Source organism: Aspergillus lucknowensis (genome assembly GCF_044049455.1).
Source record: "Aspergillus lucknowensis strain CBS 449.75 chromosome Unknown BJX67scaffold_54, whole genome shotgun sequence".
NCBI lineage: Eukaryota > Fungi > Ascomycota > Eurotiomycetes > Eurotiales > Aspergillaceae > Aspergillus > Aspergillus lucknowensis.
The window spans coordinates 141148-167896 of NW_027263598.1; the positions used below are offsets into that span (position 1 = coordinate 141148).

Consider the following 26749-nt stretch of genomic DNA (forward strand, 5'->3'; position numbering starts at 1 on the left):
GTTTTACCTTGATTATATGTGTGGTATTGGTTAATCATAATGCCAGCAAAATTTTCAATAAGATGTCCGTCTTGAATCATAAACCCTGCCCTATGCCCGGTATCAACGCCAGTAGCCGAAAGCATTCGCAAAAGATAGCAGCTAAATTATTACACTAACGATGGCTTGGCCTTCTTCTTTATCCCCAAGCTGTTCGCCAGCGGCTTCTTGGGTTTTTTGACCCGGGCAAACGAGGGAGGGGGCGCTGGAGCCTGACTCCGCTCTGATGTACTTTCATCCTCCACGAGTCTCTTCACCTTCTCCCCAGTCTCCGTCATGAAAGCCTTTCGTGCCATCTCCTCGTCCTCTTGCTGAGCTTTCAGAGCCGCCTGATCCACTTCGTCCTTGACGTGAGCAAGCGCCACATCATCGCCAAGGGCCTCATTCCGTTCAATCCGCGCATTTCTCGTTCGAATCTCATCCAAGGCATCCGCAATCGCCATCTCTCTCTTCGAATCCAACATCTTCTCCTCCAACTCCGCCATCTTATCCCGCTCCAGCTGCTCCTGTTCCTCTCCTTCTTCTCTCTCCAACCGGTCCAAAATCTCCTGCTCCGTCTCCTGGTGGTCATCCGCCTTGCTATCCCGCCACGGCTCGAAGTTCCTTTTCGCGCCCTTCTCCGCCCGGTAGTCCATGTTCTTCGGGTCCGTCACAAATGTAATCTCGCCGCTACATCGAGTGCATCGGATATAGAATCGATAGATTGGGATGGAGAAGTATTTCTCCTCGGTTGTTTCCTTTCGCGCGTTGAATTTCCGGCCACGATAGATGTATTCGCCGCATTGGGTGCATTTCATGGAGAAGGGGGCCATCAGGCGAACCGTTATTACTTTGGGGCCTTGTTGCCGGAGGTGTTTGGGGGTTCGGGTTATGGCCGACGGGTCGAAGTCGGGGGGGTAGTACTTCGTCCTGGGAGGGGGAGGTTAGAAATTGGCCTTTCATCAAAAAGAGTAATAAAGCACGGATAGTAGTGCTACTTACAAGACCTTTCGTTCAGACATGGTTGCGGTTTGAGATCGGTGGTTGTTGCTGGCAAAGTGAGTGTTGGAGATGTGGAATGGGATCTTATATCGGCATCACGTGAGGGTGGCGATAGCTCATCTTCTTCCCCATGAAAGCCGCCAAAACACGGCAACAGCTGCGTTTCGATAATAGTTTAGAGCTTCGGAGCTTCTGGTCGAGATTTATATCTGTGTTTGCCAACGGTGATACTGATTCAACTATCGCTGTGATTGCTGTCGCTGCTCTGAGCAACCTCGATCAGACGGTCACGTGTCTCAGCGGCTACCCAAAAAAAGCAGCGACAAAAGACGCGGGGGATTCTGTCACGCCAATAAGACGAGATGGCTTAAGCTAAGAATTGCGGCTTTCACCTCAATTCACTCTTTCTGCTGCTGCTAGGCCTGCGGGACAAGGCTCGTTTTTCTCCCTCCTCCTTTTGCTGCGTCCAACATCCTCGACGCATGCGGGCGAGAGCCTCTTCCTTTATTTGTTTACTCTCTCGTCCCATGCCGCTGCCCAACCACGTCGGTCTCCCTTCTCATTACCACTGACGCGTTGGTTATGGAGAAGTATCTGCGAGTCTGGCGACAACAAGCGAAGGTTCGCGGCCAGTTTGACGCAGCCATCTTCATCGGGGACAAAGTACTTGCATTGACAAGTGAGCTGATCTCATCTTTTTGCGCTGGAGCAAGCGGCGGCGATTAACCAACCGTCAATCTTGCAGATAGTGACGAGGACGCCCTTTGGCTGGCCGAAGTACATTTCTCGAATAACAACTACACTCGAGCCCTTGCTCTCCTCTCCCGACAAGACCTTATATCCCGAAGCACCGCTTGCCGCTACCTCGCTGCCCACTGCTACATCAAACAGGGCCAGTATGAGCAAGCTCTTTCGACTTTGGGCGATCAGAACCCCACCCATCTGATCCGCAGTAGCAACAGCCGTCGCAAACTCCAACATCTCAACGGACAGAGCCGGATCACATTACGCAACGGGAAGAATGCGTCGCGCACCGACCGTTCAGCGGAACGAGACCGCGAGGATGCTGGGGATATCCGGTATGAGGCAGGGATGTGCTACCTGAGAGGACTCTGTTTTGCGAAGCAAAATGCCTTTGATCGGGCCCGCGACTGCTATAAGGATGCCGTGCGGATTGACGTCCAGTGTTTCGAGGCCTTTGACCAGCTCATGAAGAACTCACTGATGTCGCCAACGGAGGAGCTTGAGTTTCTTGAGTCGCTTGATTTCGACTCGATTACAGGGCCCGACGTATCTGTGTCGCAGGAAGCGGCACACTTTACAAAGATGCTCTACACAACTCGTCTTTCGAAGTACTCGTCACCCGCGATCCTTACCGATGCCACCGAAACGCTGTCTACGCATTACAAACTGGCCGAGAACCCGGACATCCTCCTCTCTCGGGCGGAGGCCCTATACACTCAATGTCGGTTTGCGGAGGCGCTGGAGCTCACGTCTTCGATTCTCTCCACGTCTCAGTCTTCGCTCGCCTCAACGCAGACCGGTTCCGCCGCCCAAAGCCATCTTGGTCATTCACCCGCAGTATACCCACTACATCTAGCTTGTCTGTACGAGACGGGTGCGACAAACGCCCTCTTCCTACTCTCGCATACCCTTGCCGACCATTCACCAGAAGAATCATATACCTACCTGGCTATCGGGGTATACTACCTGTCGGTGTCAAAAATCGCGGAGGCGCGACGCTTTTTTTCCAAAGCATCCTTGTTGGACCCGCATTCTGCGCCAGCCTGGATCGGGTTTGCTCATACGTTTGCCGCTGAAGGAGAACATGATCAGGCTATTGCCGCGTATAGTACAGCTGCTAGATTGTTCCAGGGGAACCACTTGCCACAGTTGTTCCTCGGAATGCAGCATCTAGCGCTAAACAACATGTCCCTTGCGCAGGAGTATCTGTGTGCGGCGTATGCTAAGTCCACGGGAACGGCTGCCGGCACGGTTCCTTCTATACCGTCTATACCATCATCAGAATTATCTCCGCTGGGAGGAGACCCTCTTGTTCTGAACGAGCTTGGCGTTGTTCTATATCATCAGAATCATCTTGAAGGCGCGGTTGACTTATTTCGGCAGTCACTTGTATTAGCAGCATCCCTGCACTGCGAACCGGCGGCGTGGGTTGCAACGCGATCGAACCTCGGCCACGCGCTGCGTCGGTTAGGGCGATACTCCGAGGCGCTGGATGAATTCGACGAGTGTCTGCGGATTGGTGCGGGCGGTGCAAGTCTTGGGTACAGCCCATTCCTGGGTGGGAGCGGCGGGAACGCCTCGGGAGTGGGGTCATCTGGCGTGAGTGGTTATGAGGAACGTGGGCTTATTGGATCCCTCCATACTGCTCGTGGACTTGTCCTCCTGGAACTGAACCGGGCACTGGACGCTGTGGCAGCCTTGCATGAGGCGGTGCGAGTTCTGGGTGCCAGTGGAGGCGGAGACGCTGCTGGCGGAGCAGGCGTTGCAGGAACTCTGTTGTCGCGAGCCCTAGAGCTTTGGGCGTTAGAAACCCACGAGTCAGAAACTGTGATGTCAGAAGATGGCCGGGTGTCGCTGCCGCGAAATTCTACACGATCGGTGCGCGACAAGGGCAAAGGGAGGATGGCTCGGCGACGAGGAGGCGCGGATGAATCGTACACAGAGGAGTGGACGGACGAGGTCGCACAGACGGGCGTTGAAGCCAGTTCGAGGTTTCCGACGGAGAGCACAACGGTGGAGGAGACCGTGGAGATGGAGTTGGACCAGGATGCAGAACGACTTCTCCGCGAATCGGTGGACCGAGTCCGTGGGGGGCAACGGGGCCGCCACATACTGCCCACGGGCAGCAGTCCGGAGCAGGAAGTGCAGACATCTGCGCAAAGTCAAGGAGGCCGAACTGGGCGCCATCATACCCGGACGCGATCATGAGGGTTCTGCTATTTTTACACTGGAGTCTTTGGTGCTGTACTATACACTTGATTAGGGAACTGTGGTCGGGTGGTCTTTGATTCTTGTCTTCGTTTTGGCCGCATGGGATGGCGTAAATAGCAAGATAGAGGACAATCGGGATTTGGCTCGTTGCTTGGTAGCATTCGCCATGGATAGGCTTCTGTAGGCAGAATCGCAAACGTTCTCGCTCCACCACGTCGACTCTCTTGCAAGACGTCTCGAATTGCACGAGTCCCTTCCAGTCTCCACTTATTCCAGGGGACTGAGAGGCTGAGGGCCCTGTTGATCGCCACGATTGACGCATCTGGTCCTAGGGAACGCGAAAGTCTGGTTCCGGAGAGGGAAGGGATGCGGAAGTTCGTAGTGGGGAGGCTGGACCATGGGTCGGTTGTGTGGTGGCTCTGGAGAGCTGGGCTGTAAGGGAGCTGTGGTTCAAGTACTCTTGCTTTTCACATTCACCGGTATCAATTCATTCATTCTTCTCCATCGGATGAGGATTATCTCTCTCTCTCTCTGATGTGGTATCCCCTCACCCGAGATGGCATCTGCGTCTGCGTCTGCATGGCTGCCTGCTGAGCACGCTGAGCATTCTGTCCTTCCTGAGCTTCATTGCCGGGATAGTTCTCTGGTATGGTTTCAAACTCGGACGTCGCCCGCGTGACGAGATTATGGCGCAGGCAAGGGGGTCTGTCGACCGCGATGCCGGCGCTGGTGCTGGACGTCATCCCCCTTAAGCCGGGGATGGGCTGCGGACGGAGAGCTGGACGTGATTGCGGCGCGCGCAGGGCGAAGACCACCGACGGACGATCGTGGCCGCACTCAGTGCAATGTACCGGGCGCTGGTCGCCGACTCCGACCGCGCAACAAGATCGAGATCGAGATCGTGTGTTCTCCGTGGAAGAGAAGGTGAGCGACGTGGTGGACGCGGGACAACGCGTATGGACGGCGGACAGAGGAGGCAGCGTGGCTGACGCCGGACTTTGGGACTGGGCGTGGGAATATCTTCAGTGCACATGTTCTGTTGTGTGTCCTCAGAGTCTCCAAGCTGACTGCTCTGCAGGACGGTCGTCGATCGGTGATTGTCGCTCGCCAGCTGCAGCAAGAAGAATCTTTCCTTCGCTCGCCTGCAAACCTCCTCCCAGCCAGCCACGGCTCCACAAACCCACGATGATCTGTCAAGAATCGGGCCCCAAAGAGGCGGACGAACGCATGCTCTGTGCGACGATCTGCCTTGGCCAGCCAATCGCCGCGGGCGCTGCTTGTGATGGTCGCGATGCAGCTGCGCGACGCTGAGGAGGCCGGGCGAATCATCGCCGTGTGATTCAATCATGGGTTGTTGTTTTTAAAAACCTGAAGCTGCTGAAGCTGCTGAGCTTGAGCTTCCCAGATCCTGAACCTCTCCCTCTCTCAGTCTTCTTCTCGTTGGTCTTCCCATCAGAATGCCCTCCCCAATCCCGCACCCCAAGGGCCTCCCCGTGCTGGGCAACCTGTTCGACCTCGACGCCAAAAACCCCTGGGGCTCCTTCAACCGACTGGCCGCCCAGCACCGGCCCATCTTCAAAGTCAGCATCCTCGGCCACGACATCGTCTTCGTCACGTCCGCCGCCCTCCTCGAGGAAATCTGCGACGAGACCCGCTTCCGGAAATGCGTGACCGGCCCCATCGTCGAGATCCGCGCCGCCGTCCACGACTCCCTCTTCACCGCGTACCACCATGAGGGCGAGATCTGGGGTATCGCCCACCGCATCATGGCGCCCCTGGTCTCGCCGGCCGCCATCGAGAGCGTATTCGCGGATATCCGCGAGACGACAGCCGGCCTGATCGCCAAGTGGACCGCCACCAGCGGCAGCGGCAGCGGCGGCAAGCAGCGCGTCAACGTCACCAACGACCTCGACCGCAATAACCACGAAGCCAACATGGCCGCGTTCTTCCACGAGCGCGTCTCGATCATGGAGGGCACCGAGCCCCCCGTCATCGCGGCAATGCAGCGCGCAACAGAGGAGTCGCTGAAGCGCACGTCGCGCCCGTCGTTCCTCACCTGGCTGCTGGGCCACCAGCGCAAGTACGACCGGGACATCAAGACGATGCGCGACTACGGCGCCGCCATCGTCGCGAAGCGCCGCGCGGCCGAGCAGGAAAATCCCGAATCCCAGCCAAAGGACATGCTGCACGCGCTGCTGCACGGCACGGACCCGGAAACGGGCAAGAGTCTCTCGGACAGCCAGGTCCTCGACGAGATCATCAACATCTTCATCGGCAGCGCGACGGCGCCCAACCTCCTCGCTTTCGCGCTGTACTACCTCTCCCTGAACCCGGAGGTCGTCGTCAAGGCGCGCGAGGAGCTCGACGCCGTCGTCGGCGCCACGGGCGAGTTCACGCACGCGCACCTCGCCCAGATCCCCTACACGGAGGCCGTGCTCCGCGAGACGCTCCGTCTCTCCGCGGCCGCGCCGGGGTTCAACATCGAGCCGATCCCGTCGGAGGGCAACGAGCCCGTCCTCCTCGCGGGCGGCGAGTACCAGGTGTCGCGCAAGCAGCCGCTCATCGCGCTTCTGACGCACGTCAACCGCGACCCGGCGGTCTTCGAGGACCCGGAGGCCTTCAAGCCGGAGCGGCTGGTCGGGGAGAAGTACGATGCGCTCCCCGCGGGGGTGAAGAAGGGGTTCGGGAGCGGGAAGCGGCAGTGCTTTGGGACGCGGTATGCGTGGGAGTGGTCGCTGCTGGTGCTGGCCACTCTGATCAAGGAGGTGGACTTTGAGCTTGCGGATAAGGGGTACAAGGTTGACAATGGCGGGGTGAACTACAACGGGGCGTTTAGCACGCGGCCGCTGGGGTTCTTCTTGCTTGTCGGTGGGCGGCAGAGGCAGGAATGACTACCCGAGCTGCGGGGGTCGACGTTCAATCTGCTGCTTTACAGCCAGGGCGAACCGACGGAGACGTGAAAATGCGCAGATGCAGTGATTAATAATGTATGCTTTAAGTTGCTTGCTTGCTTGCTTGCCTTGCTTGTCATGCTAGCTAAATGACGATGACGATGATGGGTATCAAATGATCAGACCACCAACCCCTATCGAAACACGGTACATCCATCCATGCATCCCAACCGTCCCTCTCATCAGGTAAGAAAAGAAACATTGTATTGTATAACCCACACCACACCACTGGACCATAACCCAGACAGGCCACTGGCAGAGAAGAAGAAGAAGAAGAGGAAGAAGAAGACTGCAGAACTGCAGAACTGCAGACCTGCAGCCGCTATACAGTCGGCCACCCATCCTCCCACCGCACCACATTCCACCCAAACTGGTACTCCCCCGTCGTCAGCCCAATCCGCGGATCCGCGTAGTGGTAATACAGCACCCAGCCGCGCTCGCGGTCCTCAAAGAGGCCCTGCCCACCAGGGCCGTAGACGTTGTCGTGCGACGCGAGGATCGTCGTGCCCCCGTCCTCCGTCAGGCACGAGCGGCCGTCGCGGTCGACCTGTCCCATGACAAATTAGCAGGATGCACCACCAAAGTACGAACAAGGACAGAGGAACGCACGAAATCACCACGCCCACTAGGACTCCGACACACAACAATGCGATACTCGTCGCCCGGCGCCGGCGGATCCGCGACATAGTCACCCGCGCGCCCCGCCGAAAAGGTCAGATAGTACCAGCCGCGCCGGTAAATCACGAACCCGGCCTCGATGGCGTGGTTGCCCGTGGCATTGTACGCGATGTTGCGGGCCTGTGCGCCGTCGGCGAGGGCGAGGGGGCCCGCGAGCGGCACCTGGTGGATGCCGTTCCAGTAGGAGCCGAAGGTGATGAAGGGGCTGCCGGCGATGGAGATCCAGTTTGCGTCGATGGCGTTGTAGGGCCCGTCTGGGCGGGAGCGGAAGAGGGGGCCGTGGTCTTTCCAGGAGCCCGGGGTGAGGTTGGGGGAGGAGGCGACGCCGATGAAGGAGTCGCGCGAGCCGAGGGTTGAGACGGCGTAGTACATGTAGTAGGTGTTTGTGTTTTGTTGGTAGTGGATGTCTGGGGCCTTTGCATGGGGTACATGTTATGTTAGCATAAGCATTGGAAATGAGACATTGCATTGCGTTGGCATTGATTCGACGGCTGCTGTTTTTTGTGGTTCGCATGGTTGATGCGATGATCAAAGTTAGGGCTTGCATGTGAGCCACCATGAATGGACAGACACAACCGCGAATCAAGATACACAGCTAGACAGGGGGACAGTGGACAGACCCATAAATTGTCCCTCCCAGGATGGTCGATCACCGACCCGCCGGGCAGGGCCTCTCCCACGGCCACCCACGGCCCCGTGAGCTTGTCCGCCGCATGGATATGGATGCCGCCGCCGGTCGAGAAGCGGAAGTACCGCCCATCAGACACGCGCTGCTGGAAGCCCGGGTCGTGGCCCCAGCAGTCGCCCGTGCACTCGCCGGGCGCTGGGTACGTCTGCGCGGCGACGAGGGTTGCCGCGGTGGCCAGAGCCACGAAGGAGGGGATCTTCATCTGTCGGAATGTGGCAGGGGTAGTGAGCCTGCAAGACGAAAAGCAAGAACGAGTTAAGGTGGGTGGTGAAGATCAGACGACGGGGGATGCCCTATACTTATGCGATTCGGGCAGTGGGTATACATCGCCAGAGCTGCCCTCCCCTCCTGGTTGTGGTCCCGTGTGGCAGTCACGCAAGGGAGCAGCAGTTAGTTTGTTTGTATACCCATCGAACTAGCAAAGCTTCCAGAACTCGGCTGGGCTGCCTGAAATTGCGTCCAGTCGAGCAGATGCAAGAGCAGACGCAGTGACGTGTCACACGCCCAGGTCATCGAGGCTGTCAACACGACAGAGGGTGTTGGAAGGAGTTGGAAGCTCTTTGCTTGGTTGATCTCAGCAGTTTGAGTTCAAATCTCACATATCTTTCAGCCAGGGGGCTATCCCTGCCAGCCTTGGATCCTTGGAACCCTATCCAGACATCCCCTGATTCGGCACTGTGGCTCAAATATGGCGATTCCATCCCTTCCCTGGGCATTTCCCCGGAGCAGACAGAGAATCCAGCTTTTCTCCCCGCCAGACATGTCATTCGATTTCTGCCCGTTACACAGCGCCCTCCCCTGCAGAGCCCTCCAGGCGTCCCTTTCCTCCGCCATGCCTCGGAAGCTGGACTGACCACTCAGCCTCCACAGCCTCCAGTCTGGCCCTTGTCCGTGCCTGTCACCCTGCCCAGCGACCGACCGACATAGCTGGAACCACGTTTCTGTGCCCATGATCCCCTCCCGCCATTCGCTGAACTCCCATCGGACTGGTCGGTCGCAGAGCCTTCAAGGCTGCAGCAATCGCAGGCATATTGCATGTCATTGTCATGAGGCAAACGACCGATCAGACCGCGCTGTTCACTCGTCCAATCTCGCTGCACATCCAGACAGTCACTTGCGCGCGATGATGATGGCGGGGTATATCTCCGAATATCTCCCGCTCACCCAGATCCCATCATCCCCCCCGCCCAGTCTCCAGCCTCGTCTTGCTGATCAGCACTCTAACCATTCGCAGTCTAGAGGCTTCGTTTCATCCTTCAATAGCCGGCGCCTCCCATCGCGCCACCGGTCCCGAAAGCACACCATCGCCGCCTGCCATGCAGATCGGGCAGATGCGGAGGAAAGCCAGTTGCCTTGGCTTGAGTTCTTTTTGACGGCATGACCGTCGACATACTCTTTCGAGAAGGAAGAGAACTTGGAAATTTTTCCAGGCCGTCAGCCCGTCACACGCTCCATGTGAGAGGTGCAGATGTCATGGGGCTGACTGAGAAATCTCCTGTCATCGTTTCTTTGTTTGTTGACCCCGCATCGAAGTCTGCTGTAGTCTGCAAGAATACGGGGTCTTGGTATCCTCGTCAGAGTCCTTGAGGTCATTGTCGAGCCTCGTAGTTGGCACGCCTCGCCCCATTATAGTCTTCCTTCATCGCAGAATATCAATCCTTCAAACCCAACCCACTAGCCAAGAAAATAAACAACACACTTGTGGCGGTGGCTGTCCAGACCCTGCCATCGTCAAGCGGTGTGAAGGCGCCAAGAGCCTATCGAATAAATCAGCCACGACGAATGATTCAACAATCCAGCGGTCTGGCAGATCCTGGACGTGTGGTGCCCCGTCAGATCCACGCGGGGAGGAGGCGGCTCATGCTCACCCTGGACCAGGACAAGGACAGGGTTCCCTCGTGCGGTGTGGGGTGGCCAACAATGCTTTCGATTCCGATGGTCTGGCTTGGTTTTTCCGCGGTGCAGATGAGTCCAGTCGCTTTGGTTGCCTGAAGGAGCAGGTGGTCGTCACTCTCGAAAGGTCTGTGCCAATCCAGCTGGAGTTTGGGTCGTTGGGTGGTTGCACTGCATGACGCCGAGTCATGGGATTCTGTCATCCATGCGGACATCAGGTGCTCTTTGAGCCTTTTATACTACTTGAAGAGAGAGGGCCATGACACGATCAAATCACTAATATTAAAACTAAGGAGCGACAGGAAAGCATTATTAAAGTGTAGTTCTCGCAGTAACAGCAGATTTTCGCCCATCTCCTTTCGTCCGAACCGAAGCCGGTAGCCACAGTCTAGACTGAACCGGAGGCTTCACCCTCGGCGTTGTCGACAGCAATGCACTGTGTTCGTTAGCTAACTTGTTGATTTGAAGGAGGGACGGCAGAGGCATACAGTCTTCGTTCCCTCAGGACAGCACGCGACGATGTTCTTGCACACAGGTCCAGTCTCGGTATGGTCGATGAGGGCTAAACAAGAAACACGAAACCATTAGCACACACACTCTCTCGTATAACAATCTCCTTCCTTCCTTTTTTTTTTTTTATTTCTCAGAAAAGAGGGGACATACAAAGCAATCCCAACTCATCAATCAGGCTCGCCTTCGCGCAAGCGGAGCCATCAACGCCCGAGAGCGAGCGGATCAGTCCGCCGCCCAGGAGGCCGGTCAGCAGGCCGTCATTCTTCGTCTCCGTCGCGGCGTTGCAGCACGAGATCGCGCCGACGTCGCACTTCGCGCTTTCGGCCTGCGCGCGGAAGGCAGACGAGGTGGCCAGCTTGTTCATTTTCTGGGCCGCCTCGGGGAGGGCGTTCACGGCGGTGGCCGCGGCGAGGAGGATGGTGGGGAGGGTGAAGTGCATTTTGATCGATTATCGAAAGATAGATTGATTGATAGATAGATAGATAGATTGATTGATTGATTGATTGCGTTGATCTTGATGAGCTGGGATGGGTTGGGCGATGCTGTTCGGGGTTTTTATAGACTTGAGCACTCCTCTGGAGGGACGTAGATAGCATCATCTACTGAGAGGTACAACCCCGAGATACGACTCTCGATGCTTTCGAGCAGAGTCTTGCAAGCCACAACCAGTCTATACCATGGTCCCTCGCCAGAGTAAAACGTTGCAAGCGGTCCGAACTGGCGTTCTGTCATGGTCATTGTAGGTACGAGGGTACAAAGGTACAAAGGTACAAAGCTCCAGGACAAGCCCTGATTGGAGGTGCCCTGGTGCCGAACTCGGCAGTTTGAACGGTACAGACTGGGGTTTTGGTTTCTGCACGTCACGGCGTTGCACATGTGGCGTCGATGACAGCTTGCCTGGGGCGAGTATGAGCGTAATTGATCTCGGTGGCTGACGAATCAGGAAAATGGAGACGCCGAGGAGACGCGACGGATAGAGGCGCAGGAACAAACATGTCTATTTGGCAGCTTTCTTTCTAGGGCTGATTCGTCCGAAATAGGAAGCGTTCGCTGCCCCGGTGCAAGTGAGATAGGCAGTTAGGGCTGGCCGAGGAACGACTTTTACAACAAGCAAAAGTTTGGAGATAATGACAGGCTACGAAGTTCGAGGCCTCCGGATTCTGGAACAGCGGTTTCGCCCCCCTTTCGATGTTGTCCCATCGTACCCTGGGTTTGGTGATTGCCGAATGCGGATTCGATCCCCTGTTCGTACCAAATCTCAGTCTCAAACCTTCAACAGTAGGCCCATAGCCTCAAACAACCCAGAAACATCGCGGCAGCACTGTTGTCGTTATGTCAATATGACACGTCGGCTGCATCCGGATCGACAAACTCGAATTCACGCAGTTGCAGGGAGAGGAATCAGGCATGCAGCAGGGATGGATATCTGCAGAGACAATGCGCCGGATGTAACCTAATCTCTCTGTGAAAAAAATGTGGCGCGCGAGATTTCCGAGCTTGAGCGGTTGCATTCTTCAGGTCCGTTGGGCATTTCTGGCTGGTCTAGGCCTCCTGCACAAGGGGCGGGTTTGTTGGGCCGGTTCAAGGGGAATTTTGTTGGCATCTTGTCGCTGGTCTATGACCCTCACTTGCGAAAATTCTACTGCTGTGGTTGAAACCTGGACTCCAGAACCCGTCCGGGGTTGGGCGTAGCTTTGCAGGAACTGACATTCTTGCGTCCTTTGCTGAGGAGGATACATCTGCAATGGCTCTTTCGATCAGGAATATCTATTCCACGCATGGGTAGCCTTCTAATCATCTCTCTCTCTCTCTACCTATACTGGACATTCATCTAGCCAACTCTACAAGGCGTACAACAGAGATGCTACGACGGAACAATAAATCCCAGTTGTCGAACAATATCCCCCAAGAACGCATATCACGACACGCAGTGCTCTCTCCCCGGATACTCCGCACCCCGGACCCAAACAGACAACATCAACGTCAAAATATGCTCTATGGCGCAATTATATCCTCGTATGGCGACTCTGAGCCTCATACACGTGGGGACTATGCATTGTCAAGAGATGACACCATATGCGTGCACTTTGCATCATCTGGATACGAGATGAATGACCAGGGAGACTGGGTTCGACGGATGAGCGCGATCTCTGCGAGTTGAGGCATGTGCCCAGCTGTGGTATCGAAGTTCCATGCCAGGCAGTGTTGGTAATCTAGATGTGAATGTCTCGTGTGAGGCGCCCTACGGACTGCTGAGGAAAGGCGCCCCAATTTTTCCAGATACCTCAGAGCTTAAGGCCATGCGTGTTGACGGTTATATTCATTATATGAATCTCGTCTATACCAAAGTCTATGCAGCCCTACCAGTGGCGAATCATATCTGACCGTATTATGACCTCATTCCCGCGGCCGATTTATATGCAGACCCCATCCATTCGACGAGAACGATGCATACTCACAGGCACACTTCACAATAAGTACTTGACCTTCAGCACCTCTTAATATCCAGTTTCTTCAATGTCCAGCACACAAGGAAAAGGCGCCACCCCCTCCGGCAACCAACCCACAACCTCCACCCGTGGCGGCGCAAGCGCCTTCCCAACCCCCGCCAACAACGCCGGCGGCGGCAGTGGCTGGGGCGATAGCGGGTTTATCAAGGGTGGCATCGAAGGAATTGTATCCTCCCCGCCTCTTCTCCATCTGTCTCTTTTCTCTTCACCCGCTCCGTCTATACTAACATGATTCATCTCGTCTCGTCCGTCCAGAGCAACCGCCTCACGGACTCCAACGAGCCCAAAGAACCAAAGTCCACCAAACTCCCCGGGGAAATGTCCTCAATCAGCGAGCAAAAGGCCGCCGGCAAAAAGAGCTACAGGGATGAGTTGATGGAGGCGGGTGCGATGCCGACGAGCGAGGACCGGAGTTTCGCGCAGCATAAGCCTGGCGGGTCGGATACGCTGCCTGGGTGGAATAAGGCGAAGGGGGCGTTTAATAAGTATCTCTTTCTCTCTCTTGTCTCTCTCTTGCTGTTTTACTTCTTTGATACTCGAATGTTCTTGCGGATATGTACTTGGCGCTGACGGCTGGCTTAGTGTGATGGGTCTTGAGTAAGGGAAACAGCTAGGCAATGCATTATATTTCGATTCCGTACTGTACTTGTTTTGGGTGAACAGAAAGGTGTGGAAATAGTTTAATGTTGAATTCGTGCTACATGGGAAAGTATAGAAATGCGGTTGATGCAGTCCTGACGTCACTCACAGTGTAACTTTATACTTAAGTATAGAGCTGATTTCACCCCGAAGGCCACAGCAACACTACTCTAACAAGACTCCAGCAACATGGGAATTACTGCCCTTCTTCACGCCGCTGCAGATTATCTGCTCTCCTGGGTCAAACTGGTACGCTCTTCGCTCTCTTCGACAACAAGGCTAACGGGGTAGATCCAAAACCGCGAGATCGGCTGGCTCACGATCAACAGGAAGGTAGGAGATCTAAACTTCCAAGTGCTTGGACACTACTAACGCTAACTGGCAGACCGGCGAGTACATGCGCGAGCAGCAGCCTCTCACCAAGAAGCTCAAGCTCCTCCTCCTCTTCAACCCGCTCACGACATGGCTGGACACGACGCATGCGATGAGGCTGTATCTGCACAATAGGGCTATACAAGAGGGTACTTTCCTGGCATACTAGATAATAGAGACCACCATATTAACCAGTCTGGCTTCTAGGCAAAAAAGAAGCAAGCTCCGCCTCGCGCCAGCGCATCGCGCACTTTGTCGACTTCTTCCACATCAACATGGACCAGTTCGAGCCCGCCGATCTATCGGCCTACACCACCTTCGAAGACTTCTTCATCCGCCACCACAAGCCCGGCACACGCCCGATCCACGCGCCAGACGACCCGCGCGCCGCCGTCGTCGTCGCAGACTCCCGAGTCGTCGTGTACCCATCCGTAGCCGAGAGCAAAGAAATCTGGATCAAGGGCGCCGATTTCTCGATCACGAACCTGGTGATGGACAAGAAGATCGGGCGACAGTTCGGCGACGGGCCCGTTGCGAGTTTCCGGCTCTCGCCGCAGGACTACCACCGGTATCATAGCCCCGTTGGCGGGGTGATTAAGCTGTTCCGGAGCATGCCTGGGGATTACTACGAGGTTGACCCGGTGGCGATTCGGAGTGGGGTGGACATATTGACGCGGAATGCGCGGGACTATGTGGTTATTGAGACGGAGGAGTTTGGGGAGGTGCTCTTTGTTGCGATTGGGGCGAGTCAGGTTGGGACTGTTGAGTTGCGTTTCTGGAGTCCGTTTGAGGATTTGAAATGGGCTAGCTAACCATGAGGCTTTAGGATTCATGAGAAGTGGCAGAAGCCCGGGGCGAGGATTGGCAAGGGCGACGAGCTAGGCATCTTCCAGTTCGGCGGGTCGAGTATCGTCGTGGCGTTCCAGCGGGGGAAGATTGAGTTCGATGAGGATCTGATCTGGCCGAGCAAGCAGGCCATTGCGGTGGATGTCGAGGTGGGCATGAGTCTGGGGCGTGCGGTGCCGAAGGTGAAATGACTGCCTGTGGTTCTACGCTGGGTCATTCATCTAAGGTGATTCTACGCGCTTTCAACTTCGAAATTAGTAGAAAAGTGTGTATTAAATTATCATTTCCAGCAGTGCAGATGCTACGAGTGCAAGGACATCATGTTCAGAGCAGAATTGCTGCTGTCTGGCTGGGTCGTATAGTAGCCATGGAGATAGGGCCACTTTATATTCATCACGTCAGGCAGCTGTATAGTTACAAAACAATGCTGTAGTTTAACGACGAAGAGCCCATTATAGAGTTATACCTAGAACTTCCTGCTCATTTCTTCGCTTAAGTGTCCTGTTTCCGGTAGCGAGAGTGACATCATGACCGGATCCTCGCTTATAGATCGGTATAGATCGAGCCAAACTTCGCCTCATCTATGTGGCGATATAATGTGGCAGACAAAGATATTCCAGCAACGTCCGTCCTCTATCCCCTCTCACTGCATCGATATCACTCCAGAATGAACGAACGAATTACTCGGTCAGACACCCTCCCCAATCCAAGCGACCTCCGCGATGCCTACGAGCTCGAACTGCGTTCGCCAAAGGGGAAGCCCGTGCGGCTGGGCGAGCTGGTCCTCGACAAGGGCGACCATATCACGACCGTCATTGTCTTCGGTATCCTCTTACAACTCCAGATAAGTTGGATATACAGCGAGTGATATTAACCCCCAGTCCAGTCCGCCACTTCTTCTGCGCCTACGACCAAGACTACGTCCGCACAATCGCCCACGCCCTCACAGACTCCCTCCTCAAAACCCTCCCGCACACAAACTCCAACGACGACAGCAACGACAACAACAACAACCCAACCCAACTCATCATCATCGGCTGCGGCCACCCCGCCCTTATAGTCCCCTACGTCGCCGAAACAGCGGCGCCCTTCCCCGTCTACACGGACCCGCGCGGCGCCCTGTACGAGAAACTGCACATGACACGGACAGTGCGCAGCATCATGCGGCCGCCGTCGTACGCGACGGTGGGGTTCTGGCGGGCGCTGGGGACAACGTTTCGGCAGATGGCTGCGGCCGGGTGGAGGGGTGTGCTGGGGGGAGGCGGATCGTGGGCGCAGAATGGTGGGGAGTGGGTGTTTCGCGGGGGGAAGTGTGTGTATGTGCATCGGATGGAGAATGTCAGTGATCATTTGACGGCGGAGGAGTTGATGCGGGTTATGGGGGAGAGATGATCATTGTTGTTGATGTTGTTGCATTAGCTGTACTATAAGTTACTTATCTGACATGAATAGGGTCCATCGAAACCCTAGCTGGGATCGATCTTGGCCGGTGTTGGTAGAATTCACACATTACCAATGCAAAGAGCGAAACTTTGGCGTTTGGTGAGATGTTTTTATGATCACAAGCAGGCCCTATAAGTTGGCGAGTCAAATTTCAGGCTGGGGGTTTAAATCTTGCAATAGCTACTCAAGCAAGAGGGTGGGTTGGTAGGGTTAGCAGTATACTAAATATTGAGATCCTTACGTACTTTCACAGCGCTTACCGGTATCTGCTGTGCAACTGCGCGAGCCACCAGTCTTCCGCACAACACCCTTCCGATCGAAGATCGCCCATCCATCCATCTGGCCAACACAAGTCCTTAAGTCTCCTATTAACGCGACCAAGATGCTCTCCCCCCTATACCACCTAGCCCTGGCCACCCTCGCTCTCCCCACCACAGCCACACCGCTCCAATCCTACAACGCGAACCCCGCCTCCGTCTCTGTCTCCGGCTTCTCCAGCGGCGGCTTCATGGCGGCCCAACTAGGCATCGCCTACTCCGACACCTTCAAACTCGGCTTCGGCGTCTTCGCCGGTGGGCCGTATGACTGTGCCAGAAATCAGCCTGTACCTTCCTCTCCTCTGTCACTGTCCCCCTCCCCGCACGTGGTGACTGAACTGACAACGGAGGACAGAATAAAACATGCATGTTCAACAATACCCCCTCCATCACGACCCCAACGTCCAACCTCCTCGCCTTCAGCGCGGAGGGGAAAATCGACCCCGTCGACAATCTCAAGTCGCGCAGGGTGTTCATGCAGGTCGGGGAATTGGACGTAACCACCGGTCCGGCCGTCCTCTCTCAGCTAAAAGCGCAGCTGGAGGAGGAAGGGGGTGGGTTGACGAGGCCGGAGGAAACGACGTATATTCTTACTGAGAATGCGACGCATACTTTCCCGACGGACTTCGACGCGCCACTGAACAGCGTGTGTTCCGGGAAATCGGCGAGCCCGTATATCAGTAACTGTGGGTATGACGGTGCCGGGGCTGTGTTGCGGTGGTTGTATGGTTCTTTGGAGGCGCGGAGGTCGTTGTCGTTGGGGGGCTTGACGGGTGCGATTGTCGACTTTGACCAGGTCGATGAGTTTGGGGCGCTTGGGATGGGGAGGACGGGATACGTGTATGTCCCGGGTGCTTGTGTGAACGGGGAGACGGTGTGTAGACTTCACGTTGTCCTCCACGGGTGTCTCCAGAGTCCGGAATATATCGGGACAGGCTTTGTCGAGGGTACGGGGTACAATTCCTGGGCTGGTAGGTTCTTGGTGGCCCTTCCCTGACTGGAGAATTTGCAATTTGACGCTTGACAACGGCAGACGCAAATAACATCATCGTCCTCTACCCGCAGACGACGATCGACAACACCCTGCGCACGATCTGGGACGGCGAGAGACACGGGAACCCGTATGCGTGCTGGGACTGGATTGGCCTGTATGGCGAGGATATCGATTGGAAGGGAGGTACGTTTCATGCACTTCTAAAGTCTCGATACGACCTGTTCCGGTGGCGGCTAACGATTGGTAGGGGTGCAGATGGCCGCGATTGTGAACATGGTCCGGCGGATTACGGCGGGTTATTCGGGGCCAGAAGGTGAGGGACGGGGTGTGTATAATCAGAGAATACTGGGAAAGTCGGAGCTGTGATTCAAGAGTAGAGACGAACAGAGACCGGAGTGGCCATTGTTAGAGATCGAAAGCAAGGTGTGGCCTTTAGAGTACCATTAAATGGATTCTAGACTTTTCCCGTGAAGGACACTGGACTGGCGGCCTATATAGACAGACTAGGACTATGACACTTCAATCAACCCGTACAAAGCACAGACACGACTAGAAAACCCCAGGAACAAACCTCCTCGTCCTCCGACAACACTCCACCCACTCCGTCCCAAACCAACCGGCCAACATCTCCTCCTCACGCATGCGCCTCGTAAACCACGCCGGAAGAATCAAGCCCGCCCACCCCACCATGCCTACCTCCAGGACCTTACCTAGAAGAACAACCTGGCCCGGACCCTGATCACCAGGGTACAAACCAACCCAGCACCTGACAACACCGCAGGAGCGGAAGAGAAGCGCAACCATGGATACTATATTCACGATAATCGCCGTATACGACGGATGGCGCATATACGCATGCAGGCCCGTGGTCACCGGCCCGCCCGGCGGACTCGTTAAATGGAAGGTAAACGAGGGCCCGAGGTTCGCGTATGCTGCGAGGCGCAGCAGACCGGAGAGGATGAGGGCTGTCACTGCGATGGTGGTATAAGTGGCCCAGGTGAAGAGACGGTCGTCGACGGCGGGGGTGCCGTAGTTTGGGAAGACGGCGGGCCGCTGGGTCTGGGGGAGGGAGGCGAGGAGGGCGTGGTAGAGGGCTGTGGCTGTGAAGAGGTCCGTGTAGGGGACTGGGGAGAGCCAGTAGCCGGTTGCGAAGAGGAAGTCGGTACGGGAATTGTTCTCCTGGGGAGGGTCCTTGGAGGGTGCGGCGGATGAGGTAGGTTGATAGGAGGAGGGCGGAGGTGAATGAGAGGTGGGAAAGGGTGGATAGAGAGGTGGATTCAGAGAGATCCATGGTCGTAAGTCTGGATTCTATAGGGAGGCCTTGTATTCGGAAGGGGCGTTAGGTCAGATCAAACAACAGCCCTATATCGGTGCAAAGAGATTGGTGGCCTCCGCATGTGTTGTCCTCGCCTAATCTCGGGGGGCGGACTCCGGCAAGCCCCCACAGCCATGAAGAAACTCCGATTCAAAGATCCGCAGGCTGGGGCTGGAGATGTGGCTCAGATGGGCTTCTCTCCCGGTAGATCGACTCAATTTTGGTCTCTCGAGTCATGAATCTGATGGCTAGCGAGGTGAGATTTGCCACAGGCAGCAGGTGGATATGCGAGGTACGGCTGATTCGTTCTGATGCTGATGCCCAAAAGTGGGCTTGCCTTCTACCAACGTCGTTATGCATACCGCTACTACCCATGTGCAGATATCGGATCCGCCGGTGTCCACCCGTCTTACAGTCGCAAGGAGAATACCGAAGAAAATATGAGAGTTCTGGCCTGTCTACGTGGCAAACAATAGGGCAGGTCCGCCTCGTGGATCTGGTGGATCTGCGCCGCCGGCTTCAGAAGACGGTCGACGATGTGGACAACCCCCTGAAGTCAGGTATCAGCGTGATCCTTCACTGGATTCACGGCCCATCCAGAGGTCTTGCGGACATTCCCCGGTAACTGGAAGATCACTTTGAACAACACGGGCAACCTTGTTCGGACCAATTCATTGGCCTGCCTCCACCGACGTAGAGACACCGCGCCGTCTGAAAGCGCCGATCTGTCTCGTTAAAGGCCGAAGAATCCAGGGCCGTGTTCGGGACCGTGTAGTGCGGTGGTGTATTTCGTGTCCCAGCGACCACTTACCTTTCCTAGCCATCTCGACTTGTCAGCAGTTTTGCACTGTAATATCTCAAGAAGGTGGGCATTAGGTGGAGGGAGTGTACGGCGTCCGTCTCAAAATACCGCCCCGTACGCAAAGGTCTCGTTACTCGGCGCAAAGAAGGTGAACTCCCAAGTCGGTTCTGTGTCGAAGGACTCGCTGAAGCCGCCGCTTTGCGTGAGGGGGTCGTGCGGACGACTTAGGTGCGAGGCGGTTCTGGTGAACGGGCCGTGGGATGCCATCACGGAGGAGAAGAAAGAAAAAACAAGAGAAGGAGGGGGAACGAGCGATAACCCAGTCTGGGAGCGATAGCCCAGTCTGGGACGTGCTTTAGTATGAGATTGCTGTGAAGCGCGGGCTTAGGGCTCCAGGGAGGGACTCGAGGGCGTAGTGCAGGGGAACGACCATCCAGCTGGGGGATCTGATCTGGGCTGAAGCATATTGAAACAGCTGATGGAACTTGTCTCGAACTGACAAATCACGATGGCCTCGTAATCGCAAAATTTGCACTGCAACCGTCAATTTCCAGCATGTCGTCAAATTGCCCAATCAGACTCAGCCCGTATTCTGGACTCGCGTCCTGTCCCGCGGATCTCCCCGGTAGTGCGCGATCTATGGATAGATTCAAGAGCAAGTAATCACGGCAATAGATGGGGATTTCTAAGCTTCATGGTAGTCGTGCTCGTACCCTTCACAACGATACGGCGATGGATACCTTCGGCACGGCAGGGTATAAATACCTGGTCAAATGGTGATGTAGAGTCAGAGAATCAGAAGATCCCATCCGTCCAACAAGTCAAGCATTCTCAGCATCTTTCTTCTTGAACCCGCACATCATGTCTCCCGTGGAACTGGTCTTCGGCGCCTTCGCATTCGCCGACCCCACCAGCTTCGAGGGCTTCGAGAAGCAAAAGGAGGCCCTCGACGTCCTCGCAGCCGAGGGCGTCACTCTCATCGACACGGCCACAGTATACGGCGAGAGCGAGTCCGTCCTGGGCTCCCTAGACGCCGCAAAGACGCACGCGATCGACTCAAAGTTCCCCGGGGCGTTCGGGCCCGCCCCTGCGACGAAGGAGAACATCATCAAGACCGCGGAGGATGGGCTCGCAAAGCTCAAGGCAGATCACGTACTTGCACCCCTTAAGAAACTGCGCTCTTCCCGAGTGAGTGAGTGAGTATCAGAGCCAAAGCTAACAGGCCTAGTATGAGGTGTACTACCTCCATGCCCCAGACCGCAACGTCCCCCTCGAAACCCAGCTCGAGGCCATCAACACGCTCTACGAATCCGGAAAATTCAAGCGCTTCGGCCTCTCGAACTACCTCGCCTCCGAAGTCGAGGACGTCGTCCGCATCGCGAAAGAAAACAACTGGATCCTCCCCACAGTCTACCAGGGCAACTACTCGGCGATCGCTCGCCGCGCAGAAAACGAGCTCCTCCCGACCCTCCGCAAACATGGGATCCAGTTCTACGCGTACTCCCCCGGCGCCGGCGGGTTTCTTGCCAAGAGCGTCGAGAGCCTTGTCCAGAGCGACGGGGGACGCTGGGATCCGACGACCTTTGTTGGGGGGCTGTACCATAAGCTGTACAATCGGCCAGCCCTTGTCGAGGGGTTGCGGCTGTGGGAGACGATTGCGAGGGAGGCGGGGGTGTCGGGGATTGAGCTTGCGTATCGGTGGGTTATTCATAATTCTGGGTTGAGGGGGGAGTATGGGGATAAAGTTGTTATTGGGGGGCGGAACCTGGCGCAGGTGAAGAGCACGCTTGCGCTTGCGAAGAAGGGGCCGTTGGATGGCGGGGTCGCGAGGAGGATTGATGAGGTGTGGAAGATTGTTGAGGGAGAGTCGCCGCTGGACAACTTCAATGCTTGAGCCGAAGAAGGAAAGCAGCTTCTCAGGTCTATACCTCTATATCGTTCGATGTAGCGAGCGGATGGTCGAATCGGTGGACAAAGTTTAGGGAAGCTGAAATGATGTATAAAAGCTCCGATATCTCTGCTCAACACACTAAACACTCGAAGAAGTCAGTGAATCAGCCTCTGACAATACTTATCAGGCAGCGTTGCTGCATCTGAATAACTCAGTAAATATGGGAAACAGACTTAGGTAATGACAGCACTGGCAATTTGGTATCCAATCGAAAACGCGAACCCCTCTCTGGACATCGCAGCCTCCGCCGTAAAGATAGAAGTCCTTAGCTCAAACCACTCGATTCACTCTCAATATCAGGAATTCTCCCTCGGGCACCTTGTTACCTTGCCATACCCTAACCCTCTCTGAAAAGGGACCCAACCCTCCCAGCAAACTCTTCAACATCCTCCAAAAACAGCTTCGGCTGCTCAAGACCCGCAAAATGCCCTCCCTAAACAAAGAAAACGTTAGCTGTAACTGAAGCAAATACAAACACAAACAGCAAGGAACAGACAGGAACTTACAACATCATGCCTCCTCCAAAACGCCAAATTCGGGTGAATCCTCTCCGCCCAGACCCTCGGCAAAAAAGCCAGATCGTACGGGAAAACAGAGTACCCCATCGGCTTCTCCTTCGAGGTCGGAATCGGAGAGGGCTTGGGTCCGGTCAGGTTCAGGACGAGCGTGGCGTGGTAAAGGGCGCGCGGGAGGGTCGATGTGAACCAGTAGAGCGTCGTCATCGCGAGGATTGTATCCAGCGGGAGTGGGTGGCGTGGGTCGGTCCATTCGATATGTTTTTCGCCGATCCTATACAGTAGTTACGTTATCTGTTAGCTTAGCTGTGATCTGTGGGAATACAGGGAAGGAGGCAGACGTACCATGCTAACAAGGCCAGTGGACTCGACGAGATGGCCAGACCGACAGTGGACGGCCGGGTTCCGTGCTCGAGCGCGTACGCGAGGCCCGTCTCGCGCCATTTGGTGCTCCACTCCATGTGGTTCTTTTCCTCGGGCGTGAGGTCCTCGAGGGAACCCGGTGTCTCACTTGGGTTGAGCGTGTGCATGTTAACTACCACTTTTATTAGCATCTGGCCATCTTCAAGGATCGTGAGGAAGGGATGGATACATACTGTGAAAAGCCTTGCATGAGTCATATTCAGCAGATATAATCCTTGCAAGCATGCTCCCCAAATCGCCGCCCTGCGCAATATATCCATACCCAAACCCGAGATCGAGCATCAGCTGGTTCATGATCCGCGCCGCGCGGTCAAGCGTCATCTCCACGTCTGTACTCGCTCCGCCAGAGAGCCCATAATCCGGCAGCGAGGGCACGATAACATGGTACGGCAGGGTCTCTGGCGTATACTTCTCGCGTAGCAGGTGCATCATAGGCAGGAACTCCATGAAGGAACCGGGGTACCCGTGCAAGAACAGGATCGGGATCGCGTCCGCGCGCTTCGAGAACAGCGCTGCGAAGTGGATGTTCACGGTCCCAGCTTCGGGGTCAATGAGGGAGACCTTGTAATTTGGGAAGCTGTTTATGTGGGCTTCGTGGGTGCGCCAGTTGAAGGATTCCGGGGACAGCCAGGTTTCTTTTGCGCGGGCGAGCCAGTCGCGTGAGATGCCGAAGCGGCCGTCGTCGGTGTGTTGGTTCCACCACGTTTTGGGGCCGATTTTGGAGAGTCTGATGAGGGCTTTGAAGTCATCGAAGTCGGACTCCGGGACATGGAGGGTGAATGGTTGAGGTCTGTTGGGGATGTCCCTGGGAAGGGTGTTGAACGCGGCCATGCTGAAAGGTCAAGTGTATGTTGAGAGTGGAGCGTAACGAGTTTGACGCTTTCCATTGCTCCTGATATATCCGCTGATATCCATGGATGTCTCTCTGACTCACCAATCGACTCTCGTAGATGGCACTGGAACACGCTGGATCGTTCGAGCTGACATGCATGGTCAGTCCGAAGCCCTAATCTCAGAGCGGTTAGACTGCGCCTTGCGAACTTGGGGCGCCAACTTTCCATCGACAACATCATAGAGTTTACAAAATCATGGACACAGACCTGGCCTAGAGGGTGGGTGGATGGTAGGTGGATGGTGGGTAGACCATTGTATCCCACGTGATCGTGGGCACCAAGGCTGCGGAACTCTCCCAAATCCTATACAACCTTAAATCAACAATATGGCAAACCCGTATGTGGAAAGAAAGGCAATGCCATATTATTCTATTTGAGTCTATTCTTCCCATATCTGTACTCGTGCAGCATGAGTCTATTCCTGTTGTCTCTGGGTGGTCTACTTGTGATGCTATTCATCACGATAGCGCCACAGGAACAAAATCACCCGGAGCCTAAGACCGATTCTGGGGTTCGTGGGCCGACTGCTCGGCTGGTTGAGACCTGTTGCCGACTTCTTCCACCGTCTCGCTGACAACGCCTTTACTGTCCACGAATTTGGAGATCCGGTTCCTCGGGAGCCAGGCGTCCTCGGGCATCACAAAGTATGAGACTAGGGCGAAAATAGTCACGGATGACATGATGATGGGTGCGTCTGAGGCGGAAATGTTATTAGCCCAGCTCGACGAGAGTGAAAACAGTCACAACAAGGTCGGTCCAGAGGGTAGGGAAAGAGGACATACAGTTTAGATTCTCCCCGGTAACCGGGAATGCGTACGGAGAGAACAACACGGCCACAACCCACCCGTTCCAGAAAACACCGATGACTTGGAACGGCTTGCTGAGCCTCCCCAGACTCCACGCAGGCTTGGGGAACCGCTTGGGGGTACAAAACAGGCGGGCAAGACAGATGAGACCGTACGCAGCGGCACTGGGGACGCCAGCTGCCGAAACGAGGGAGGTGAACGCCACGTCGGAAGGGAGAAGCGTGCATGTGACCACGGAGGCAACTGTCCAGACAACAATGACAGCGTTTCGGGGCTGGCCGTTGTGCACGGCAGAGACCCAGGAGGAGAAAGGGAGGACGCCGTCACGGGCCACGGCGAAGACGAGGCGAGAAGCAGCTACTATTGCGACTGCTGTATTCTAAAGTGGGTGGCAGGGTTAGTGACTGTCCATCAGGCTATAAAACAGAGGGTTGTGAAACATACGAGCCATAGGGCGGAGATGCAGATTATGTTCATAAAGATGTGTCCACCCTTGCCGAGGACGACAGCGTAGAGTGGCACGAAGGGCTGAGGAGCACCGAAGGAGAAGAGAACATCGGGTGTGGGCTAGAAGCCTGTCAATAAAAGGGGTAACACGCTTCCGAGAGCTTCGAGGCATACCGCACAGAAGAGAAACAAAATGATGCTTGCGAGCCCGCCAATTCCGCTTGCAACCGTACTCCAGAAGATTCCGCGTGCCGCCGTCACCGACGCGTGTTTCGTTTCCTCTGCAACGTGACCAGAGGCATCGAATCCGATCAGAATACCCGCAGTGGCTAGGTAGGAAAGACACCAGTTCCAGCCTGGGGGCGCACCAGTGCCGTTGTAGGTGGACATGAAGGCCTCTTCAGCGGTTCGGAAGCCCCAAGTGTTGTTGGCTCCAATCGGAAGCCATATTACGTTGAGAAAGAAGTCCAACATGACGACACACGCGGAAAACCAGAACACATATCTAAAATATTTGGCTACCGGAAGTTAGTACCGAGGGAACGGCCGGCATAGATATTAGGATAGACACCGTACGGGGCATGAAATTCAAGAGCGCAGCGAGGGCAAGGAGAACTTCGGTGACGATCCATTGTACCGCGCGAAACTTGACATCGGATACGTCTTTGGGAAAGTCGACATTGAACACGGTTAATTCCTGTATGAGAGATGAGCGCGCGCGTCATAATGTGGGAGATGGCGAACACTCACTGATAGCATATAGTTTGTAGCAGCCTGGGTGTTGCTCGCGCAGAAAGTAGTCCACGCAGTGGTAGACCACCAAGCGACGATGAAGCCAAAGAGTCTTCCAAATTTCGGCCCACCGGCCTCAGCTGCCCAGAGATAGATTGAGCCTGCGGAGGGCGACGCGGAGCAGACCTCCGCGATCACCGCCGCGGAGATGAAAGTGAAAACCACAGTGACTATGTAGCTCGTCCTGCTCCCGTTAGATACTTTTGTTTCAGAGTCGGGTCGTGCGAGGGTCGAACCAGTAGGCCAGATTCCCCCCGGCTGCGATACCAGTACTGAACGTGACGCGCACGCCACCGATGAAGTATAAAGCAGCTGCGATGGCATGTTAGAAGAGGGGTGACATTGTATACATTGGTGATCCTACCGAATGTGGTCGCAAAGTTCTCAAAGAACGAATATGTCCGATGTAAGACCTGTCCGCGACGCATGAGTTCAGTCCGATTAAGTACATTTGATTGCTTACTGGCTTATAGCCCATTGTCCTCTAAAAACAGTTAGAATTTATCATCTGCGCCCGAGTTGAGGCCTTACCAGCAGAGCCGCATCGTCTTGGGATTCCGTTTGACTCCTGGTTTCTTCCCCGAGAGGGTCTTGCTCAATGAGCTGCTCATGTTGATGAAGCCGCTGAGCCATGACGTCGGGTGCGGACGAAGACGAATCCCCTTGATCGCAGGTTGAAGCGAAGCGACGGAGCGGAAAGAGGACGCCAGAGAAGTGGCCTCAGAATCGGACAGACAAGAGCGAAGGAAAAAAAAAAAAATTCACGCGCCTTGATTGAGTTTGATGATAGAAGCACGATGTCAAGCCAACCCCACCAAGGCGCCCGGTGATGGAAAGAAGCGGGTGCGTCTAACTGAGAGCAGTTAGGCCCTTTCAGCGCCAGCCTTTCAGAAAGCAGAATTTGAGATGGGGAACCTTGGAAGTTCTCGTGGTCCCTTGATGCTGATGGATAAGATGATCGGAGATGTCTCTTCCGCAAAAATGAA

At 55.5% G+C, this 26749-nt stretch overlaps 14 protein-coding genes across 14 annotated transcripts; 8 read left to right on the forward strand and 6 right to left on the reverse strand.

Annotated features, from left to right (window-relative positions):
* Window positions 1-149: 149 nt before the first annotated feature.
* BJX67DRAFT_384881 (Saf4/Yju2 family protein) lies at window positions 150-1040 on the reverse strand (the record flags this gene model as incomplete). Its single annotated transcript, XM_071033742.1, has 2 exons — window positions 150-948; window positions 1021-1040. The coding sequence occupies 2 exons, from the start codon at window positions 1038-1040 to the stop codon at window positions 150-152; spliced, it is 819 nt and encodes a 272-aa protein (XP_070882243.1).
* A 459-nt stretch (window positions 1041-1499) lies between these two features.
* On the forward strand, window positions 1500-4298 carry BJX67DRAFT_265335 (anaphase promoting complex subunit CDC16). The gene is made up of 2 exons (XM_071026423.1): window positions 1500-1699; window positions 1766-4298. The coding sequence occupies exons 1-2, from the start codon at window positions 1603-1605 to the stop codon at window positions 3970-3972; spliced, it is 2304 nt and encodes a 767-aa protein (XP_070882244.1). The 5' UTR covers window positions 1500-1602; the 3' UTR covers window positions 3973-4298.
* On the forward strand, window positions 4299-5392 carry BJX67DRAFT_265336 (uncharacterized protein). The gene has a single exon (XM_071026424.1). The coding sequence runs from the start codon at window positions 4624-4626 to the stop codon at window positions 5284-5286; it is 663 nt and encodes a 220-aa protein (XP_070882245.1). The 5' UTR covers window positions 4299-4623; the 3' UTR covers window positions 5287-5392.
* BJX67DRAFT_265311 (putative cytochrome P450) lies at window positions 5076-6976 on the forward strand. The gene has a single exon (XM_071026422.1). The coding sequence runs from the start codon at window positions 5433-5435 to the stop codon at window positions 6864-6866; it is 1434 nt and encodes a 477-aa protein (XP_070882246.1). The 5' UTR covers window positions 5076-5432; the 3' UTR covers window positions 6867-6976.
* Window positions 6977-7131: 155 nt separating this feature from the next.
* Window positions 7132-8430, reverse strand: BJX67DRAFT_364302 (glycosyl hydrolase). The gene is made up of 2 exons (XM_071030168.1): window positions 7536-8430; window positions 7132-7473 (listed from the first exon to the last, which is right to left on the reverse strand). Exons 1-2 carry the CDS (start codon window positions 7974-7976, stop codon window positions 7249-7251), a joined length of 666 nt encoding a protein of 221 aa, XP_070882247.1. The 5' UTR covers window positions 7977-8430; the 3' UTR covers window positions 7132-7248.
* A 2019-nt stretch (window positions 8431-10449) lies between these two features.
* Window positions 10450-11450, reverse strand: BJX67DRAFT_364306 (hydrophobin family protein). The gene is made up of 2 exons (XM_071030169.1): window positions 10849-11450; window positions 10450-10747 (listed from the first exon to the last, which is right to left on the reverse strand). The coding sequence occupies exons 1-2, from the start codon at window positions 11135-11137 to the stop codon at window positions 10635-10637; spliced, it is 402 nt and encodes a 133-aa protein (XP_070882248.1). The 5' UTR covers window positions 11138-11450; the 3' UTR covers window positions 10450-10634.
* Window positions 11451-13305: 1855 nt separating this feature from the next.
* BJX67DRAFT_364308 (uncharacterized protein) lies at window positions 13306-13822 on the forward strand. The gene is made up of 3 exons (XM_071030170.1): window positions 13306-13374; window positions 13464-13693; window positions 13791-13822. The coding sequence occupies exons 2-3, from the start codon at window positions 13527-13529 to the stop codon at window positions 13807-13809; spliced, it is 186 nt and encodes a 61-aa protein (XP_070882249.1). The 5' UTR covers window positions 13306-13374; window positions 13464-13526; the 3' UTR covers window positions 13810-13822.
* A 197-nt stretch (window positions 13823-14019) lies between these two features.
* Window positions 14020-15323, forward strand: BJX67DRAFT_390713 (putative phosphatidylserine decarboxylase). The gene is made up of 5 exons (XM_071034670.1): window positions 14020-14096; window positions 14139-14180; window positions 14233-14368; window positions 14427-14985; window positions 15046-15323. The coding sequence occupies exons 1-5, from the start codon at window positions 14037-14039 to the stop codon at window positions 15254-15256; spliced, it is 1008 nt and encodes a 335-aa protein (XP_070882250.1). The 5' UTR covers window positions 14020-14036; the 3' UTR covers window positions 15257-15323.
* A 409-nt stretch (window positions 15324-15732) lies between these two features.
* BJX67DRAFT_390716 (peroxiredoxin-like family protein) lies at window positions 15733-16825 on the forward strand (the record flags this gene model as incomplete). The annotated part of the gene is made up of 2 exons (XM_071034671.1): window positions 15733-15859; window positions 15952-16825. 2 exons carry the CDS (start codon window positions 15733-15735, stop codon window positions 16455-16457), a joined length of 633 nt encoding a protein of 210 aa, XP_070882251.1. The 3' UTR covers window positions 16458-16825.
* On the forward strand, window positions 16340-18245 carry BJX67DRAFT_364310 (Alpha/Beta hydrolase protein). The gene is made up of 4 exons (XM_071030171.1): window positions 16340-17112; window positions 17181-17796; window positions 17859-18002; window positions 18067-18245. The coding sequence occupies exons 1-4, from the start codon at window positions 16891-16893 to the stop codon at window positions 18183-18185; spliced, it is 1101 nt and encodes a 366-aa protein (XP_070882252.1). The 5' UTR covers window positions 16340-16890; the 3' UTR covers window positions 18186-18245.
* A 123-nt stretch (window positions 18246-18368) lies between these two features.
* Window positions 18369-20203, reverse strand: BJX67DRAFT_384889 (methyltransferase family protein; the record flags this gene model as incomplete). The annotated part of the gene is made up of 3 exons (XM_071033743.1): window positions 18369-19127; window positions 19946-19981; window positions 20045-20203. The coding sequence occupies 3 exons, from the start codon at window positions 20201-20203 to the stop codon at window positions 18369-18371; spliced, it is 954 nt and encodes a 317-aa protein (XP_070882253.1).
* On the forward strand, window positions 20196-21830 carry BJX67DRAFT_390722 (aldo/keto reductase family protein; the record flags this gene model as incomplete). The annotated part of the gene is made up of 2 exons (XM_071034672.1): window positions 20196-21124; window positions 21165-21830. Exons 1-2 carry the CDS (start codon window positions 20798-20800, stop codon window positions 21828-21830), a joined length of 993 nt encoding a protein of 330 aa, XP_070882254.1. The 5' UTR covers window positions 20196-20797.
* Window positions 21831-22060: 230 nt separating this feature from the next.
* On the reverse strand, window positions 22061-23768 carry BJX67DRAFT_364319 (epoxide hydrolase family protein). Its single transcript, XM_071030172.1, has 3 exons — window positions 22999-23768; window positions 22748-22937; window positions 22061-22676 (listed from the first exon to the last, which is right to left on the reverse strand). Exons 1-3 carry the CDS (start codon window positions 23654-23656, stop codon window positions 22337-22339), a joined length of 1188 nt encoding a protein of 395 aa, XP_070882255.1. The 5' UTR covers window positions 23657-23768; the 3' UTR covers window positions 22061-22336.
* A 444-nt stretch (window positions 23769-24212) lies between these two features.
* On the reverse strand, window positions 24213-26396 carry BJX67DRAFT_384892 (putative amino acid permease; the record flags this gene model as incomplete). Its single annotated transcript, XM_071033744.1, has 10 exons — window positions 24213-24412; window positions 24501-24903; window positions 24969-25091; window positions 25146-25489; window positions 25548-25668; window positions 25722-25947; window positions 26000-26075; window positions 26128-26176; window positions 26227-26247; window positions 26295-26396. 10 exons carry the CDS (start codon window positions 26394-26396, stop codon window positions 24213-24215), a joined length of 1665 nt encoding a protein of 554 aa, XP_070882256.1.
* Between the last annotated feature and the right edge of the window lie 353 nt (window positions 26397-26749).